The sequence below is a fragment of the Podarcis bocagei genome (genome assembly GCF_964188305.1).
Source record: "Podarcis bocagei genome assembly, chromosome: 17".
Taxonomy (NCBI): Eukaryota; Metazoa; Chordata; class Lepidosauria; order Squamata; family Lacertidae; genus Podarcis; species Podarcis bocagei.
The window spans coordinates 14,408,638-14,425,142 of NC_138143.1; the positions used below are offsets into that span (position 1 = coordinate 14,408,638).

Genomic DNA, 16,505 nt, shown 5'->3' on the forward strand with positions numbered 1-16,505 from the left:
TCGCCAAGGGGTGGGAGAGGGGAGAAGCAGCAGCACCCCTTGGCAGGCAGCAATTGTTTTGTTGCTACTGCTGCCTCAGCAAGGTATGTGCTGGCAGGGGATTTTTCCGATGGGTTGGTAAAATCAAATGCCATTTATGTTCAAGCTTTGATTACGCCCATTGGACTATCCTGCTTCGTTGGAACGGACCTTCTGGGGTCTAAGAACATCACCTTGTCTGCACAGTTAGCTGCACAGTGACACACAATGATCACACACACACACACACACACACCAACATTTTCTCATCTGAACAAAAGCAGTCACAGCAGGGCAAGGCACACTGCCGGTTTTCCCACAAAAAATAATATTTCTTTCTCTAATAATAATAATAATAATAATAATAATAATAATAATAATAATAATAATAATAATAATAATAATAATATATTATAATAATTTATTACTTATACCCAGCCCATCTGGCTCGGTTTCCCCAGCCACTCTGGGCGGCTTCCAACAGAATATTAAAATACAATAATCTACTAAACATTAAAAGCTTCCCTAAACATCTCTTTATCTTTATCTCCTTATCTGTCTCACATACATAGTTGTTCTTCTCTCTCCCTGTGGGCTTCAGAACAGTATGCTGTCCTCCCCACCCACCACAAAATCTAATGGGAAGTCTCAGCTGAATATATTGCGATGCGATGCTGAGAAAAAGGGAGGGACTGCTGTTATGGGACCTGGAATAACAACGCACTTCAACTCAACATGAGATCATGGCCCAAACCACCCTGGCTTGCCTTGTCATTGAGAATACACCAAGAAACAATGAACATTTGAAAAGTTAGCACTATAGCCCTAAGCTGGTCATCAAAGAGGTTTCCATCTGAACAGGTCTTCCATCAGAGTGCAACTGTGTTTCTACCCACTCAGTTGATTGTGAAACAATCACTTGCTTGGTTCCCACCCCCTTTTCCAAACTAAACTGTTCTGTTTTTCCTAGAGCCAGCATGATGTAGTGGTTAAGAGCGGTGGACTGGTAATCTGGTGAACCAGGTTTGCTTCCCCGCTCCTCCACATGCAGCTGTTGGGTGACCTTGGGCTAGACACACTTCTATGAAGTCTCTCAGCCCCACTCACCTCACAGAGTGTTTGTTGTGGGGGAGGAAGGAAAAGGAGAATGTTAGCTGCTTTGAGACTCCTTTGGGTAGTGGTAAATCCAAACTCTTCCTCTTCTTCTCCTTCTTCTCCTTCTCCTTCCCCTTCTTCCCCTTCTTCTTCCAGTGTGGTGTAGTGGTTAAGAGCTGTGGACTCGTAATCTGGTGAACCGGGTTCGCTTCCCCGCTCCTCCACATGCAGCTGCTGGGTGACCTTGGGCCAGTCACACTTCTATGAAGTCTCTCAGCCCCAGTCACCTCACAGAGTGTTTATGGTGGGGGAGGAAGAGAAAAGGAGATTGTTAGCCGCTTTGAGACTCCTTCAGGTAGTGATAAAATGGGCTATCAAATCCAAAGTCATCTTCTTCTTCTTTAATCTGGGATGAGACAACAGCTGCAGGGGTTTGCTCCACAATTCTGAGTGAGACACATTGGCCAGACTCCTAGAAAATGTTTGTCACGCCTCTCCATTCTACTGTGATTCAAACTGCAAAACGAAGGTTTCAGGAGAGTTTTTTCCACGTCCAAGCACTAGACCATCTACGTCATGTTGCCAGACAACCAGGGTGAAATGCTATGCAAACCCTTCATTTGGAAAATTGATATGTCAAATTCGCAGAAAACATCTTGTGCAGGTACAACAGAAAATGATTATTTGAATGACTGCACCCTGGACAAGGTTTGGAACATATGTTTCGCATAGATGCACCACATACCCATGGTATGTATCTTTCAAGAGAGTCAATGCACAAAACCCAGAGCAATAAATCAACAAGACAATAGCCAGTCAAGGAGCCAAGTCCTGACTCATTTGGGACCATTCACATATAAATATGAATACCCTGGTCCATTTCTTTCTCTAGGGTCATAATGCTGGTTAGGAGCTAGTAGTATAATTCAGCTTTCAATCGTTTTCTTGGAGGGGAGGAGATAATCTGAAAAGAGGTTCAGGGAATTGTCCCAAAATTTGCATTTGCTTTTGTACAAAAATATTTTTGGAGACAATCAAGAGCGTCCTCTGTGGAAGATTAGCATGCCCAACGGTTTGAGTTTAACTTTTTTACAAGCACGCATCTTAAGACGTATGTCTTTAGGTAAGTGCATGCAAATTATAAACCTGCAAATATACAATATACAAAACTTACAAAAATATAGAGATTCCTTTCCTACTGTACTCTGCATAATTTAGTCTTACTGAAAAATTGAGTCCATGCAATCTTCACATCAGTAGTACTCACTTCCAACAGTGCCATCCTATGCATATCTACTCAGAAGTCTTGCTAATTTGGGGGGGGGGGTTCCCCAAAGAACCCTGGGAACTGCAGTTCACCCCTCACACAGCTATAATCCCTAGCACCCTTAGCAAACTACAGATCCCATGATTCTTCAGGGAAAAGTCATGTGTTTTCAATGTATGGTGTGTATGCAACTTTTAAAAGGTAAAGGTAAAGGGACCCCTGACCATTAGGTCCAGTCATGACCAACTCTGGGGTTGCGGCGCTAGTCTCGCTGGCGAACCAGAGCAGCACATGGAAACGCCATTTACCTTCCCGCCGGAGTGGTACCTATTTATCTACTTGCACTTTGACATGCTTTAGAACTGCTAGGTTGGCAGGAGCAGGGACTGAGAAATGGGAACTCACCCCGTCGCGGGGTTTCAAACTGCCAACCTTCTGATCAGCAAGTCCTAGGCTCTGTGGTTTAACCCACAGCGCCGTAATTGAGTATAGGATTGTAGAATATGTGGGATGTCCCACTGTAATTTCAAACCCTCTTTTCTACACACATTTTAACGACGGCTGCTCTTTAGAGAGATATACTGTTCAAATGTAAGTAATTATCATACCACTCACATGATTTAGTGTTAAATTATGTGCCAAAAAAAAATCCAAAGTGTGCTGAAAAATATCCTTCCACAGATAAAGATGTTTTGTGCACTAGAATATCTGTCAAGCGCACACAGTGTAACAAAGCAATTTGAGTGTGATCTCATCATCTTCTCATTTGAAAGTACAGAATGCAGACTCTGAACCAGGGAAGTTTCTAGGAACGGAGCAAAGTTCTCTCTTCAATAGAGTCTCCTACAGAGCTCCATACATCACAGAGGCAGATTTTTTTTGGGGGGGTGGGAATCTAAACTGCACTCTGGTGAGCAACCAAAAGGATATCCATCATTCGAACCCAGTGCTGAAGCAGCCCATGTCCAGGAGGTAGGGAGTCTTATATAATTACCAGGCTTTGGCCCACAGAAATAGGAAATGTTTCTTCACTGGGTGTGCAAAAATAAATGGGAACCAGGCAGAGGGCCTTCTCAGTAGTGGCACCCTCCCTGTGGAGCTCCCTCCCACAGATGTCAAAGAGAACAACAACTACCACTTTTAGAAGACATCTGAAGGCAGCCCCGTTTAGGGAAGCTTTTAATGTTTGATGTATTACAGTATTTTAATATTTTTTGGAAGCCGCCCAGAGTGGCTGGGGAAGCCCAGCCAGATGGGTGGGGTATAATTAATAAATAATAATAATAATAATAATAATAATAATAATAATAATAAATAATAATAATTATTATTATTATTATTGAATACATTGTCTAACTGCCGATCTTGCATGGGCAGAGTTGGAGGGATGGAGTGTAAAATGTCTTGACATACATAGGGACAAACGATGGCAAGTTTTCCCCAAGTTATTGTGTTACCGCTGGGGAAAGCCAGCCATATGGGAGGGGTATGTATGTATGTATGTATGTATAAATAAACAAACAAACAAACAAACAAACAAAATTATTCTTCATTAACCTTGTGTTGAGTAAACCCATATTTTCCGGGAGGAAGCACTGGAATTAGTGATGAGGGAAAGATCATGTGGACTATGCAGATTAAATGGGGATGCAAAAAACCTAGAAACACACAGTAAACTCTGGTGTAAACAAGCCCTGATTCTCTTTTAGGGGATTGCAAATATCAGGTTATACCTAAGATTCTGGAATGAAGCAGAAATAGCTGGTCCCCATTTTTGAAAATGTAAAAATCCCAACTCCTGTTTTCATGCCTTTGGATTGTGACCCAAGCCTTTGCTGTTCCCCACAGGGAAACAGTGGCCATAAATACTTGTGATTTTGGGGAGGGAAAAGGGAACTAGGAAACACACAACACACACAGTTTTTGCTGCAAAACAATTAAATATATTTATTTCCATATGAAAAACATGCATATTTATGTACACTTTAAAATCAACTTTTACATCTAAAATTCTTTTTCATACAAAATTTTGGTGAGATACAGCAACGGCTCAACATTGCAAACGGGCATGGCCGTAATCTTCACATTAAAAACTGTGGGAGCAGCCAACCCAAAAATGGTTTAAGAAAGGGCACCTGCACTTAGAATATATTAACCGTACTGAAGTCAGCTGAGATCCATAGAACAAAAGTTATAATCCTGAGCTCCTTTACTTGGAAATAAAGGCTAACAAAAATCAGTGGAACGTCTTCCAAATTTGTTCCTGGACTTGGGTATCAAGTATCTTGCAACCAAATCCCAAACATGTTTATACAGGAAGAAGTTCAACTCATTTTAAAAGGGACTTCCTTGTACATATGATTAGGATTGTAACCTTAAGTGCAAATACACTACCTTCAGTCGGTTGGCTATCACAGTAGTCTCTCTCTCTATTGAGACACATTGGTGACCATGGAAGATGGTCGTTTAAGAATCGATTCGACCGAAAATGACAGGGGTTCATGGGTTGACAATTTGGTCATGGCTTGTTTAGTCCCCAAAAAGTCTTTTGCATATTTGTCAATGGCAAGCTTGTATTTTTGGTTTTCTTTGATGGTGGACTCTCTGTATTTTTTGGAGGCCTCGTCCAATGTTGCTTTCAACTCCGGCCCCGATTTGCTGTGGAGTGTGTGCTGGAAGAGCGAATGGAAAGGACTATACTTGCCGGAGGGCGACGGGTGCTGCTTGCTGCTTTCTTTGCTGATCTTACAGAGCGAGTGTTCCTGGGGGACCAGAGCGTCCTTGTCAGAGATCTGAGAAAAAGTTCTCTTAGGAGGAGAGAAGGCCGACCTGTCACAAGTCACCTGAGGGAGATTCTGGAGTTCATTTTGAGGCGGCTGGATTTCTCTAACATGAGGAAGCAGAAAGGAGGGCTCGCTCTTGGACGACATCAAATCATGCTCCGAACTTGGACAGTCCTGACCTTGCGAAGCCTTGGGGTCCCAAATCGCCCCAGGCTTGAGGGACTGGACGGCGGTAGCGTTGAGCAGGCACTGTTGGTAGAGCAGAGCGTCGTTCAGGGGGCCGCATTTTGGCCACACCAGGAACCTGGAGGGCAAAGGATACTGCCGGTACGTAGTGGCGACACTGACATTGGACGAAATCAGTTCCATGTTCCCTGAACCTGAATATTGCATTGTTAGATCCAAGCAAGTGGGGAGGAAGCCGCAAAACTCCTTATTGGGAGCTTCAATGTGGTTAGGGCTAAAGGCAGTTTTATAAGTGTTGTATTCAGTCCCATGCACCATGCGGTTAGGCAGGAAAAAGGCCGCCGCTTGGGTCGCTTCCATCATTTCTCTTTCTTTGAACTCCCTCTCGAGCATGATATTCTCCAGTTCTTTATCAGCAAAAGCCCGCCTTTTCCTCATCCTGTCACTCACAGGAGGTGGCAAGGATGAATTCCCTCCAAGGTAAGGATCTGCTGGAATAGGACGGTAACCTGCAGAGAGAGGAAAACAAAAACAAAGATGGAGTCAGCTATTTATAAAAAAAAAAGGGTTCTTTTTATCAAAGGGTCAAGTAGGATGTTAAAAGAGTTACAAAATTGAAGGAGCCAAGTATTTGTTGCTTGGTCATTGGTGCCCTCAGTTCTCACTAAAGTTTTGTTGTGGTGTGTACAGCACTTTGAAACATTTGTGACAATTTACTGCTATCCTTATCAATAGGTGGCTTCATAATTATGAGTCGATGTGAGTGACTTGCTCTTCTTGACACACTTCCCGAGTATCATACAAAGCAAAACTTGTTAACCTTCCTCCACAATAAGCTGCAGATGCACAATATACCTTTCAAGCATACTCAAAGGACCTTCATTCCATCAAATAATAGAGAGTGACGTGGGTGATGCTGTGGGTTAAACCACAGAGCCTAGGACTTGCCGATCAGAAGGTCAGCAGTTCGAATGCCCGCGATGGGGTGAGCTCCCGTTGCTCAGTCCCTGCTCCTGCCAACCTAGCAGTTCGAAAGCGCGTCAAAGTGCAAGTAGATAAATAGGTACCACTCCAGCGGGAAGGTAAACGGCGTTTCCGTACACTGCTCTGGTTCGCCAGAAGCGGCTTAGTCACGCTGGACACATGACCCGGAAGCTATATGCCGGCTCCCTCGGCCAATAAAGCGAGATGAGCGCTGCAACCCCAGAGTTGGCCATGACTGGACCTAATGGTCAGGGGTCCCTTTACCTTTACCTTACAATTCCAAGCAACTCTTAACAATCTACAGTGCTCAGAATTCTTTGAGGGGTGACATGTCCTTTGAATGTGCAACATGCATGAGCCGTCTTCAGGCCAGAAGTTCATGCATCTCACTAGGGAGGAAGAGATGTGTGTTGTTCTTCTGACATTATATAGGAGGTGCAGAAATGAAAAGTGCAAGCAGCACATGGTTTTGTCATCACCCACACCAATTTTCGCCATGCCCAAAGCCACGCTGCTAACCTCACACACACACATTAAGAGAGGTTCTTCGCATTCCCATGTTATTATATTGTTTCTGTTTCTTTGTTGAGGGACTTATAATATCATCACCAAAGATATCTATACCTAATAGCTGGTGCATTTCTATTTTCTAAAGGTGAATCACTATGTGCACAGAGATGGTAGAAAAAAGTCCAAGGGGTACTAGGAGAGAAGAGAAAGAAAGTTAAGACAAATAAGGGAAAGGGATGCAAGAAAGATTTTTCTCTTGGGGAGACAGTATGTTAGAGAGTAAGTGAATACTGAGCCAAAAAGAAAAACATTGGAGGCAGATGAAAAGAATCTATACAGACCTAGGATTGTATTCTAATCTGGAAGCCCAAACTAAGTCTAATAACCTTTACTTTCCCAGTCTTCCAACATTAGATTAATATTCTTCCACTCATACAGCAGGACTTCCTCTGCTCTCTTCCAGAATCCCCCAAATCAGCTCCACAAATTCCTCCAATCTCTGGAGCTGATTGAGGGAGTTCAGGGGCTACAGAGGGAAGGGGAGGAAGATAAAGTCCCACTCCATGAGCAGAAGTCCATTCTGCTTGCCCACAGACACTGCTGAAGTTCACCAACTCTCTTCATGATCTCCCTTCTCTAAGTGGCTTGGTTATTACCGTATTTTTCGCTCTATAAGACGCACATTTTCCCCTCCAAAAATTAAGGGGAAGTGTGTGTGCGTCTTATGGAGCGAATGCAGGCTCCTTGGCTTCAGCTATAGAAACGGGAAGCCTCCGAAGTGCAGTGGGAGCGCTCTCGCCGTGCTCCGGAGGCTTCGGGTTGCCTTCACTGAAGCCTGGAGAGCGAGAGGGGTCAGTGCGCACCAACCCCTCTCGCTCTCCAGGCTTCAAGGATAGCCACCTGAAGCCTCCGGAGCGCAGCGGGAACTCCTGCCACGCTCCGGAGGCTTCGGGTTCCTTTCGCTGAAGGGTAGGTGCCCCTTCAGCTAAGGCGCAGCACCCCTTCAGCTAAGCGGGAGGAGAAATGGAAGGGGCTCCGTTTCTCCTGCCGCTTCACTGAAGGGGCGCTGTGCAGAGAGGGGGAGATATTTTTTTTCTTGTGCTCCCCCTCTAAAGCAAGGTGCATCCTATGGTCGGGTGCGTCCTATAGAGCGAAAAATACAGTAATTACAGACGTTATTCAAAAAAACTTGGGATTCCAATACAGTGGTACCTCAGGTTACATATGCTTCAGGTTACAGACTCCGCTAACCCAGAAATAGTGCTTCAGGTTAAGAACAGAAATCGGGATCCGGCAGCGCGGCAGCAGCAAGAGCCCCCCTTAGCTAAAGTGGTGCTCCAGGTTAAGAACAGTTTCAGGTTTAGTACGGACCTTCAGAACGAATTAAGTACTTAACCCGAGGTACCACTGTACAAGAAAAGTTATGATGAGTTATCCAAGCCATTTTCAGTAATTGGCATTGGCCTACAAAAAAACAGAGCCCCTTCAGTTAAGAATTTGCGTTGTTCTTTTTTCTAATGGCACATAACCTCAGAGCTGCATTTAAAAACTATGAAAGCTAGATGCATTTGCTGCCGGCTTTTAAAGATTCGGCAGCATCTTAACAATTTATATTAAACTAGTCTGGGAGCAGGAAGCGATCGTATTTATTTTGCCCTCGGGGGGCTTCCATATGGCAGTTTGCTGCAGGATAGGTGCTCCTCATGCATGGACATTTTCTTCATTGTCCACACAACACCACTGGCATCAGAGTGACAGCCTGCAGTTTTTCTCCATTGAAATCCAGTTTTACCCATACTGGGGAAAAATCCATTATTATTATTTTTTTAACCCCTGTCACTAGTTACCTGTTTGCAATATCTGAATGAGCTGTTTATGGTATTAAGCCACTATCTAGGACCCTCGTACCTACGGGACCGCATCTCCTGGTATGCCCCATGGAGAGCCTCAAGGTCCATAAATAGCAACACCCTAGTGGTCCCGGGCCCTAAGGAAGTTAGATTAGCTTCAACCAGAGCCAGGGCCTTTTCAACACTGGCTCCGGCCTGGTGGAACGTTCTGCCTCATGAGACCAGGCCCCTGCAGGATCTGATTTCTTTCCGCAGGGCCTGTAAGACAGAGTTGTTCCGCCTGGCCTTTGGCTTGGAGCCAGTTTGATTCTCTCCCCTTCTTTCTTCTTTCTTCTTTCTTTTTCCTTTCTCCTCCTGTGATGAGGCTGCATTTTAATATTTTAATGTTTCAATATTTTAATGTTGTATTTTAATCTTGTTTTTAAGTTATATTCATTCAACCTGTTTTTATTATTGCTTGTTAGCCGCCCTGAGCCCGGCCTTGGCTGGGGAGGGCAGGGTATAAATAAAAATTATTATTATTATTAATTGGGAGGGCTCTTAGTGTAACCCATTTATTTTTTACTGTGCATCCTAAAATTATTGACTGCTCACAAAATATTTACTGTGTTAAACAGATGAGCAGCGCCGTTCTATGCCTATTCATCACTCCAAAATGAACTCCATTGAGTTCAGTGGCATTTATTCTCAAGTATTTCGGCCGGGACATGGAAGCTGTGGCCCTGCAGTTGCTGCCAGGCTCCCCTCACCCCCAGCCAGCATGCTCAGTGGTCAGGGATGGTGGCAGCTGTAATCCCACAACTTATGGAGAGCTAACGGTTCTCCATCCTTGACTTAAGGCAACTACATACATACATACATACATACATACAGTGGTACCTCGGGTTACATACACTTCAGGTTACATACGCTTCAGGTTACAGACTCCGCTAACCCAGAAATAGTGCTTCAGGTTAAGAACTTTGCTTCAGGATGAGAACAGAAATCGTGCTCCAGCGGCGGCGGCAGGAGGCCCCATTAGCTAAAGTGGTCCTTCAGGTTAAGAACAGTTTCAGGTTAAGTGCGGACCTCCGGAACGAATTAAGTACTTAACCCGAGGTACCACTGTACATACATAGCCCAGTCCTTTGTTTTTATATCCACAGGTAAGTCCTATGAAGTCCAGCAGAACTTGCTCCCAAATAAATGTGCACAGGAATGTTTCTGTACGTTGTAAAGTTGCAATGGAGATGCAGCAAAATCAAAAGCAGGTTTTTTTGTCACTGACTTGGACAGGAATTGGTTTGCATCACCAATGTCTGCCATACAAGTCTAAATCCACAGATTAGTAAAATGTGCATCACTTTTAAAAAAAATGTACTCATGGGCTCGTTTCCCAATAGCTGAGCTTGTTTTGAAATCATTAAATATAACTAACCGTTTTTCTATTAAAGGAAAAACAAAACTTCAAATATTGTCATAGTGTATAAATTTTCATATTATACTAGCTTAGCTTTTGTTTCTATTTTAAAATTTGGAACATTTGTTAAAGATACAGTTTCCCCAGATAATAAATTCTTGGTTGGTTTGTTTTTCAAAAACAAAGGATCTCTTACATTCAAATTCTCAAAATACTTTCCCTAATCAGACAATCAACAGACCAAAATCCAAGCAGAAGGTGGTAGAATTAAAATGTAGGACATATTTGACAGGGATGGCTTGGTGGAGGTCAGGGATTAGTTTACTGAGCCATCATTGCTGTTAATTAGAAGTTGTTTGTGCCAAGTGTTTGTTTCCTTTTGTTTTTCCTCAGTATTTTCTGCATTTCCATGTTAGTGTTAACATTTGTTTAGCTCCTCAACCAACTGCTAAGTGGCCTGCATGATTCTTTCCAGCAGAATAGAATGCATTTATGAATATTGTCCTCGGGTGATTCCAGTTCCTTCTGTGCTCATGATGCAGTCATCAACAAATTGCCATACAAGCAGCATCTATTGGGTGTTTTGGTTTTTTTACATGCATAGCCATGATCCCACACTGAATCTCTTCTGCTTAAGCACACTAAAATCAGTGGACTTAAGTGAATCTGACTCTGTGTTGAGTTAGCTGCTACAATTGGGTTTCTTTGTCTAACTTCCTGAAATCTTCTATATTCAAATTAATAAAGGGAAATGCAAAAGATGAATATTTCAGTAACAATAACCAAGATATTTAAAAACTGAAAAGTTCAAAGTGCTGAAGTGTATTACCTTCTAAGATGCTTTTTGCCAGCAAACTGGGTGTCCGTACTTGCCTCTGATAGACTGCCTTGCGCTCAAAGTTGGCCTGTTTCCCTGTAAGCCCCTTCTTATCCTAGTAAAAAAGGGGGGAAATGAAGTTTTAAAATCACCAGCTCCACAGATTATTTCTTACCCCCTGATGAATCCCTGTTGTACTCTTTTTAAAATTGTGATATGAAAGAATAAGAAAACAACTTTTCCAAATTCATAAATTAGGGTTTGTTAATAATAATAGTCGTGAGAATAATTGGTCCTGATTTGTATGAGTATTCTTCAACACTTACGCATGCTCTAAACACATTATTTAGAAAGAAGGGACTTTCAAGTCAAAGTGTTTAGGGCCCAGGTGTCAAGCTATGACTCTAAGCATAGCTTAGCACTCAGCTTCTGAAGAAGAGCAAGGACAATTATCTAGCCAGGGTCATGCATACAGCATATTCTCCTTTCCCTGCATACTCAGAAGTGTACAAGTGCAATAAATATACTCAATAAATATACATGGGACTGCAACCTTAAACATCAGTTGCTGACAGGAAAAAATTAAGTGTGTTTAGCTCTGCAAATGAAATAACATTAAAGACAGCTGAATTTGTCTGGGAAATGTTGAATGTGTTCAAATTCAGGGTGTTCCAGAAAAGACCAGAGGAGCAAGGGAAAATGAATACTGCATTCTTGAAAATTTAAATGGGGGGGGGGCTAATTGTGCATGATTAATCACTTCCCCCAAAAGAAATCTAATGGCAGACTTCATTTTGTTAAACACTGACTGACAAAGATCTGACAGAGATTAACGCTGCTAGATCGAAAATTAAAGTGACTCCACATTTGATTGAGATATTCTGCGTATAGAAGAGTGTTTTAAGAAAACTGCTCAAGTTCCTGAGGAGCAAGCTAAAAACAAGGTTAACCGGGAAAATGTCGACTGTAAAATGGATTTTACAGTCTGGATTCGTTTGGCAACAAACCCAGATTCTACGGTCTGGATTGGCTTGGCAAAGGAATTGTGCCTATCGCGCCTTTAATTGAATCATCTCTGAAGGCTGGAAAATCCTGGCAGGCAAGGCAGAGGTGCATAGCAGCAGGGAGAGCTCGTCTCTCAAGTCCTCGTGCCCGGAGTGAAGTCGCATCAGCCAGGCCGGACAGACCTGGTCAATGTGGGACCCAGATGCGCATTAAGTAGACCCCGGTCCTGTCACCTTAAGGCCAGAGTGAGTCACCACCGGTTCACTGCCAATTAAATGCCAAACACACAACCCCCACCCGCCCTATAGACCGGTTGGCTTGGAAGTGACATTTCCTTGCTTTCAAGAAGGGCGAAGATCCACGGCAGGAAATGGAATTATTTCTGAGCAAAGGCCGTTTAGATCGCAGCTCGCAATAGCAGTTTGCATCGCCCTGAAAGCGAGGCATCCCCTTCACTCCACCTGGTTGCCTTTGTAGGGGAGAGAAAGAAACGGGGGAGAAGGGGGTAGTTGCGGAGCTTCCCCCCCCCCACTTTGCAAAGCAGAAAAGCAGCGGGACATAGGGCTGGGGGGAAGAGCTCTCCGCTGGGTCCCCGGGCCGGGCGCTCACCTCGGTGGCCTGCTGCCGGCGCAGCGCCACTTGCGCGGCCATGACGCGCTGCCTCTCCACCACCAGCAGGCAGTTGGCGCACTGGCAGTCCCGCCAGCGGCAGAAGCGCTTGTGGCCCTTGAGGCACGACACCACGCCGTGGTTGCGGCAGCGTGCGCACTTGGGCGTCCGGCTCAGCTTGCGCGCAGGCGGCTCCCCAGAAACCGCCGCCTCGACGGGCGGCTGCGTGCGGGGTGGCGGAGGCGGCGGAGGCAGAAGAACGCGCCCGCCCGCTCCTTCGTCTTCCTCGCGGTCGTCGTCGTCCTCTTCGTCGCCATCCTCCTCTTCCTCCTCGTCTTCGTCAGCGTCGTCGTCTTCGACAGCCTCCAGTCGAGGGCCAGGAGGCGGCGGCGGTGGCTCCATCCCGTCCGCGTCTTCCAGGCTCTCCACGTCGATTTCCCAGACGTCTCCGCCGCGGGGAACTGGCGTCCCCTCAGCCATGGCTCGCGCCGCGCGGCTCCCGCCTGCTCCTCCAGCTCGCTCACTGCAAGGCAGAGATAGGCAGATCGATCGATCTTTGGATTAGGCGCTCAAGAAAGAGAGCCGCATTTGCGCGCGCGGCTCTCCGTCGCCCGCTAGCCTAAGAGACACCCACTGACTGTCAAGTCTCGCCCAATTTCGAAGGGGTTTACTGTCGAGTAAGTGTGTGGTTCTGGGAAAAGACCCGAGAGGGTTTTTCTGGCCTCCTAACCTGCGCTCTTTTTCTCTCACGCGCCCAAATGCGCGATCCAGCTCTCGCTCCACTCGGTCTCGCCATCGCCCAGCGCTCAACACATTTCCTCACTGGAAGAGTTATTTTCCCACCACGCAAAATTCCGGCTCAGAGGCCGAGCGGGATTTCTGGCCCGACGTGCGTGATTCTGGGGGTCCCACGGCGGGCACCCCCGCCAGCACGTAAAGGGGATTCGCTCCTCCTGCCCCAGCGAGAGAGGGGGGACCGCATCACCACGGGGATCTCAGGTGTCGGGAAAGAGACCGAGGTGACGCCTGCGCCTTGCGCGCCTTTGGGGCAAGAGAAAGAAACGGCGCGCTTGGGCGCCGCAACGCGAAGCCCACCAGAAGTCTCCTTGGTGGCTGCCCCCTTGCTCTGTCCCCAAAGGCCCGAGCGGGCTCTCCCTCTCGCCACAAGCCCCCCTGGACGAGGCAGCGCTTCGAAAGAGAAACTGACGGGATGCCGCTCACCTGTGACAGAGGACACTTTTGTCCAAAGGCCTTACATAAGCTTAGCGTGCGCGCGCACAGCAGAAAAGGTAACAAGCTGTAACAAGCTGTCCCCCCCCCCAACAAAAGGCCAGCCCCCCCCCGACAAAAATCCTGGCTACGCCCATGAACACAGGCGATGTGTTCGCTTCTCCAGGGATCGGTTTCTTTCTCCAGGGATTCTTCCTGCCCGGTTCTCTGCTCAAGGCGCAAGAGCCCCTCGTAGGCACGTGTCCCAAAGCAGTTTGGGCCAGTGTGTGGGCGCGAGGACTCTGAGCATGTGAAGGCTGCCTGGCTATTAAACTACATGCGAGCAGCCTTTTTTCGCCACTGCCCGCGCCTCCTAGGATTAAAAGCACGACTCGATTGTATGATTTTACTTGGTACGCACCGTTTCTCTTAACACAGTGCTTTGTCGAAAGACCCTGCAAAATAGGACGCTTTTGGAAGCTTTTAATGTGTGTGCGTGTTACACTGTGTATATTATATATCACTCCTGTTGAAGTAAAGGTGATCATCCTGCCACGCTTTTTAAAACACTGAAAAGAATTTAATTTCATGTATTGTTTCCCTTGTTAGAGGCCAGTCTACTCGGAATAAAAACCACCTTCCGCTGCCTTTTCAAGAATGAAACACTGGGAAAGTAGCAGCCGCCCCACTTGCAGTTCCTCCGAAAGGCGCACACTGGTGTCCTGATTTGAGCTTGGAGACTGCTGGGGACTCCAGCTGCCACGCTAAGCACAACTTGTTAATTCTGAAAATCCCGTTGATTTACTGGATTTCCTAGTGCGCCACGTTGCTACGTTAGCTGGATATAAATGCAATTAAAATAAATACAAATCGGTGATTTGTAGATTGGTGGGTACCTTTCCCCTCTAGTCCCAATCCCATTTTATTCAGTAACTATTTGTTGGCATCCGTCTGTCTCCAGAGACAATGGAAGTAAACTCACACTGTCGCAGAGTATGGTATGGCGAGAAGGAATGCTAGCTGGGAAAGGAACGCACCGATCTACAAATCACTGAAACGTTTACTTTGCCCAGCGTACACTAGCATAAAACTGTGTTCATTGTTAAGAGTATATTTCACGGTACAGAACTGCGTTGACCAGAAATTTGTCATGTGTTTTGGTCTTGCTGTCCAAACACAGAGAACCTTGCAGGTTTGGGGAGACTCCCCCCCCCAAATTGAGGCAGGATAGATTCCCCCCCCCCAAATACCAGCAATCGCTGAACGAATCTACACCCTTCTATTTTCCAGCATGAAAGCAGTGGCTTCTTCCACTCAGCGCCGCGCAGGTGGAAAATGGCCATCTCAGGATGCTACAAAATATCCTCACCGCCTGTGGCCTTTGACACGCTCGAAACTCATTTATACAAAAGTGACACTACCCGGTGTGTTTTGGGCTGGAGCCTTGCATGCGTGCAGATCCCAAAACCGGGGGGGGGGGAGAGAGAGAGAGACTTGGAATTTTGTTAAATCCGAGTCAGCCTTATTTCCAAAAATCAAATTAGGGGGTGGGCTGTCGCTGCGTCTAGCAAGGAAAACTTATTCCCGATTAAGGAGAAGGCGCGCTCTGTTTTATTCCTTTTGCCACCTCCCCAATACACGCCACGACAAGCGGTTCCAGAAGAGCAAATTTCCACAGGTGCTCCAGGAAGAGGCAGAGTGAGATACAGAGGAGAAAAGGCTACTGCTGAGCGTTATTACCATCAAAATGTAAAGAACCAGCCACCGTAGCGAGTAGCCACCCGCCTGGAGAAACTCTGGCTGGCTGGCTCCCTGTGCGCCAGCGAGCAAGGGCGCACACAACCGCGCGGCACCCCACTCACCCAAGCGACGCGTCCCGGCCACGGCACCCAGTTCCGCCGATGCTGAGCTGCCTTGGGCGCGCGCGGAGAGGAAAGCCTCGTCAAAGCGCCGCCAGCTTCATCCCTCCGGGCAGCCTGCGCGCCAGACAAGTCTCCGCAGCTGCGATCTCAAGAGCCGGCTGGGAAGGGGCGCCCGATCTCCCTGCGGAGGAAGAGGGAGGATGAGGCCCGGGGACGGGTCTGCTAGGCTCTCCTGGCCACGAGCCGCGATGCGCGCAGCTGCTCCGCGGCCCTCTGCGCTGGCTGTGCGCGCGCCTCTCCCGCTGCCCGGTGTTATCCGTCCCAGGGCCCAGGACGCCCGGACATCCCATTGGTGGGTTGTCAGGCCGTGCGCTCCCTGATTGGCTATCCGGGAATTCAAATAGCTCCTCCTCCTCCTCCTCAGCTGCCCGCCCCTCCTGCTGTTTTTTTCCAGCTCGCCCGCAGCAGTTTTCTTTTCTCCTCATTGCAGGGTCACCTTTTATTTACCACCAGCAGTAAAGGAGTTGTGCGTGAAAGACTCTGTTTGCGACCAAGGTCTGGAATATCATATATAATATATCATATCATGATATCATATTATATCATAAATATCATATTACACACGCATGCTAACGAGAGGCTTGCGATGCAGGATTGAGGAGGTGAGCGTTCTTTTCAGAGGCCAAAAAGGAGCGAGGAGGACAGGCAGGAATATCTTCCAGAACTATAAAAGCCGCAGGGAGAATCCCTTACTGCAGCCCTGAGGTCGTAAGAATAAAAAGAAATCTCAGGAATCCGAAAACAATTTACAACCTCTGCAGCTAATGAGGATTTTTTCCCTTCTCAGATGCTAACGATTAATTTATATATATTTTTAAAATCCAGGCACCTGAACAATTAATATTATATTC

General features: G+C 46.4%; 1 protein-coding gene across 1 annotated transcript; it reads right to left on the reverse strand.

Moving 5' to 3' along the window:
• Positions 1-4,312: 4,312 nt before the first annotated feature.
• On the reverse strand, positions 4,313-15,864 carry DMRT2 (doublesex and mab-3 related transcription factor 2). The gene is made up of 4 exons (XM_081176591.1): positions 15,595-15,864; positions 12,524-13,046; positions 10,922-11,024; positions 4,313-5,858 (listed from the first exon to the last, which is right to left on the reverse strand). Exons 2-4 carry the CDS (start codon positions 13,001-13,003, stop codon positions 4,810-4,812), a joined length of 1,632 nt encoding a protein of 543 aa, XP_081032717.1. The 5' UTR covers positions 13,004-13,046; positions 15,595-15,864; the 3' UTR covers positions 4,313-4,809.
• Between the last annotated feature and the right edge of the window lie 641 nt (positions 15,865-16,505).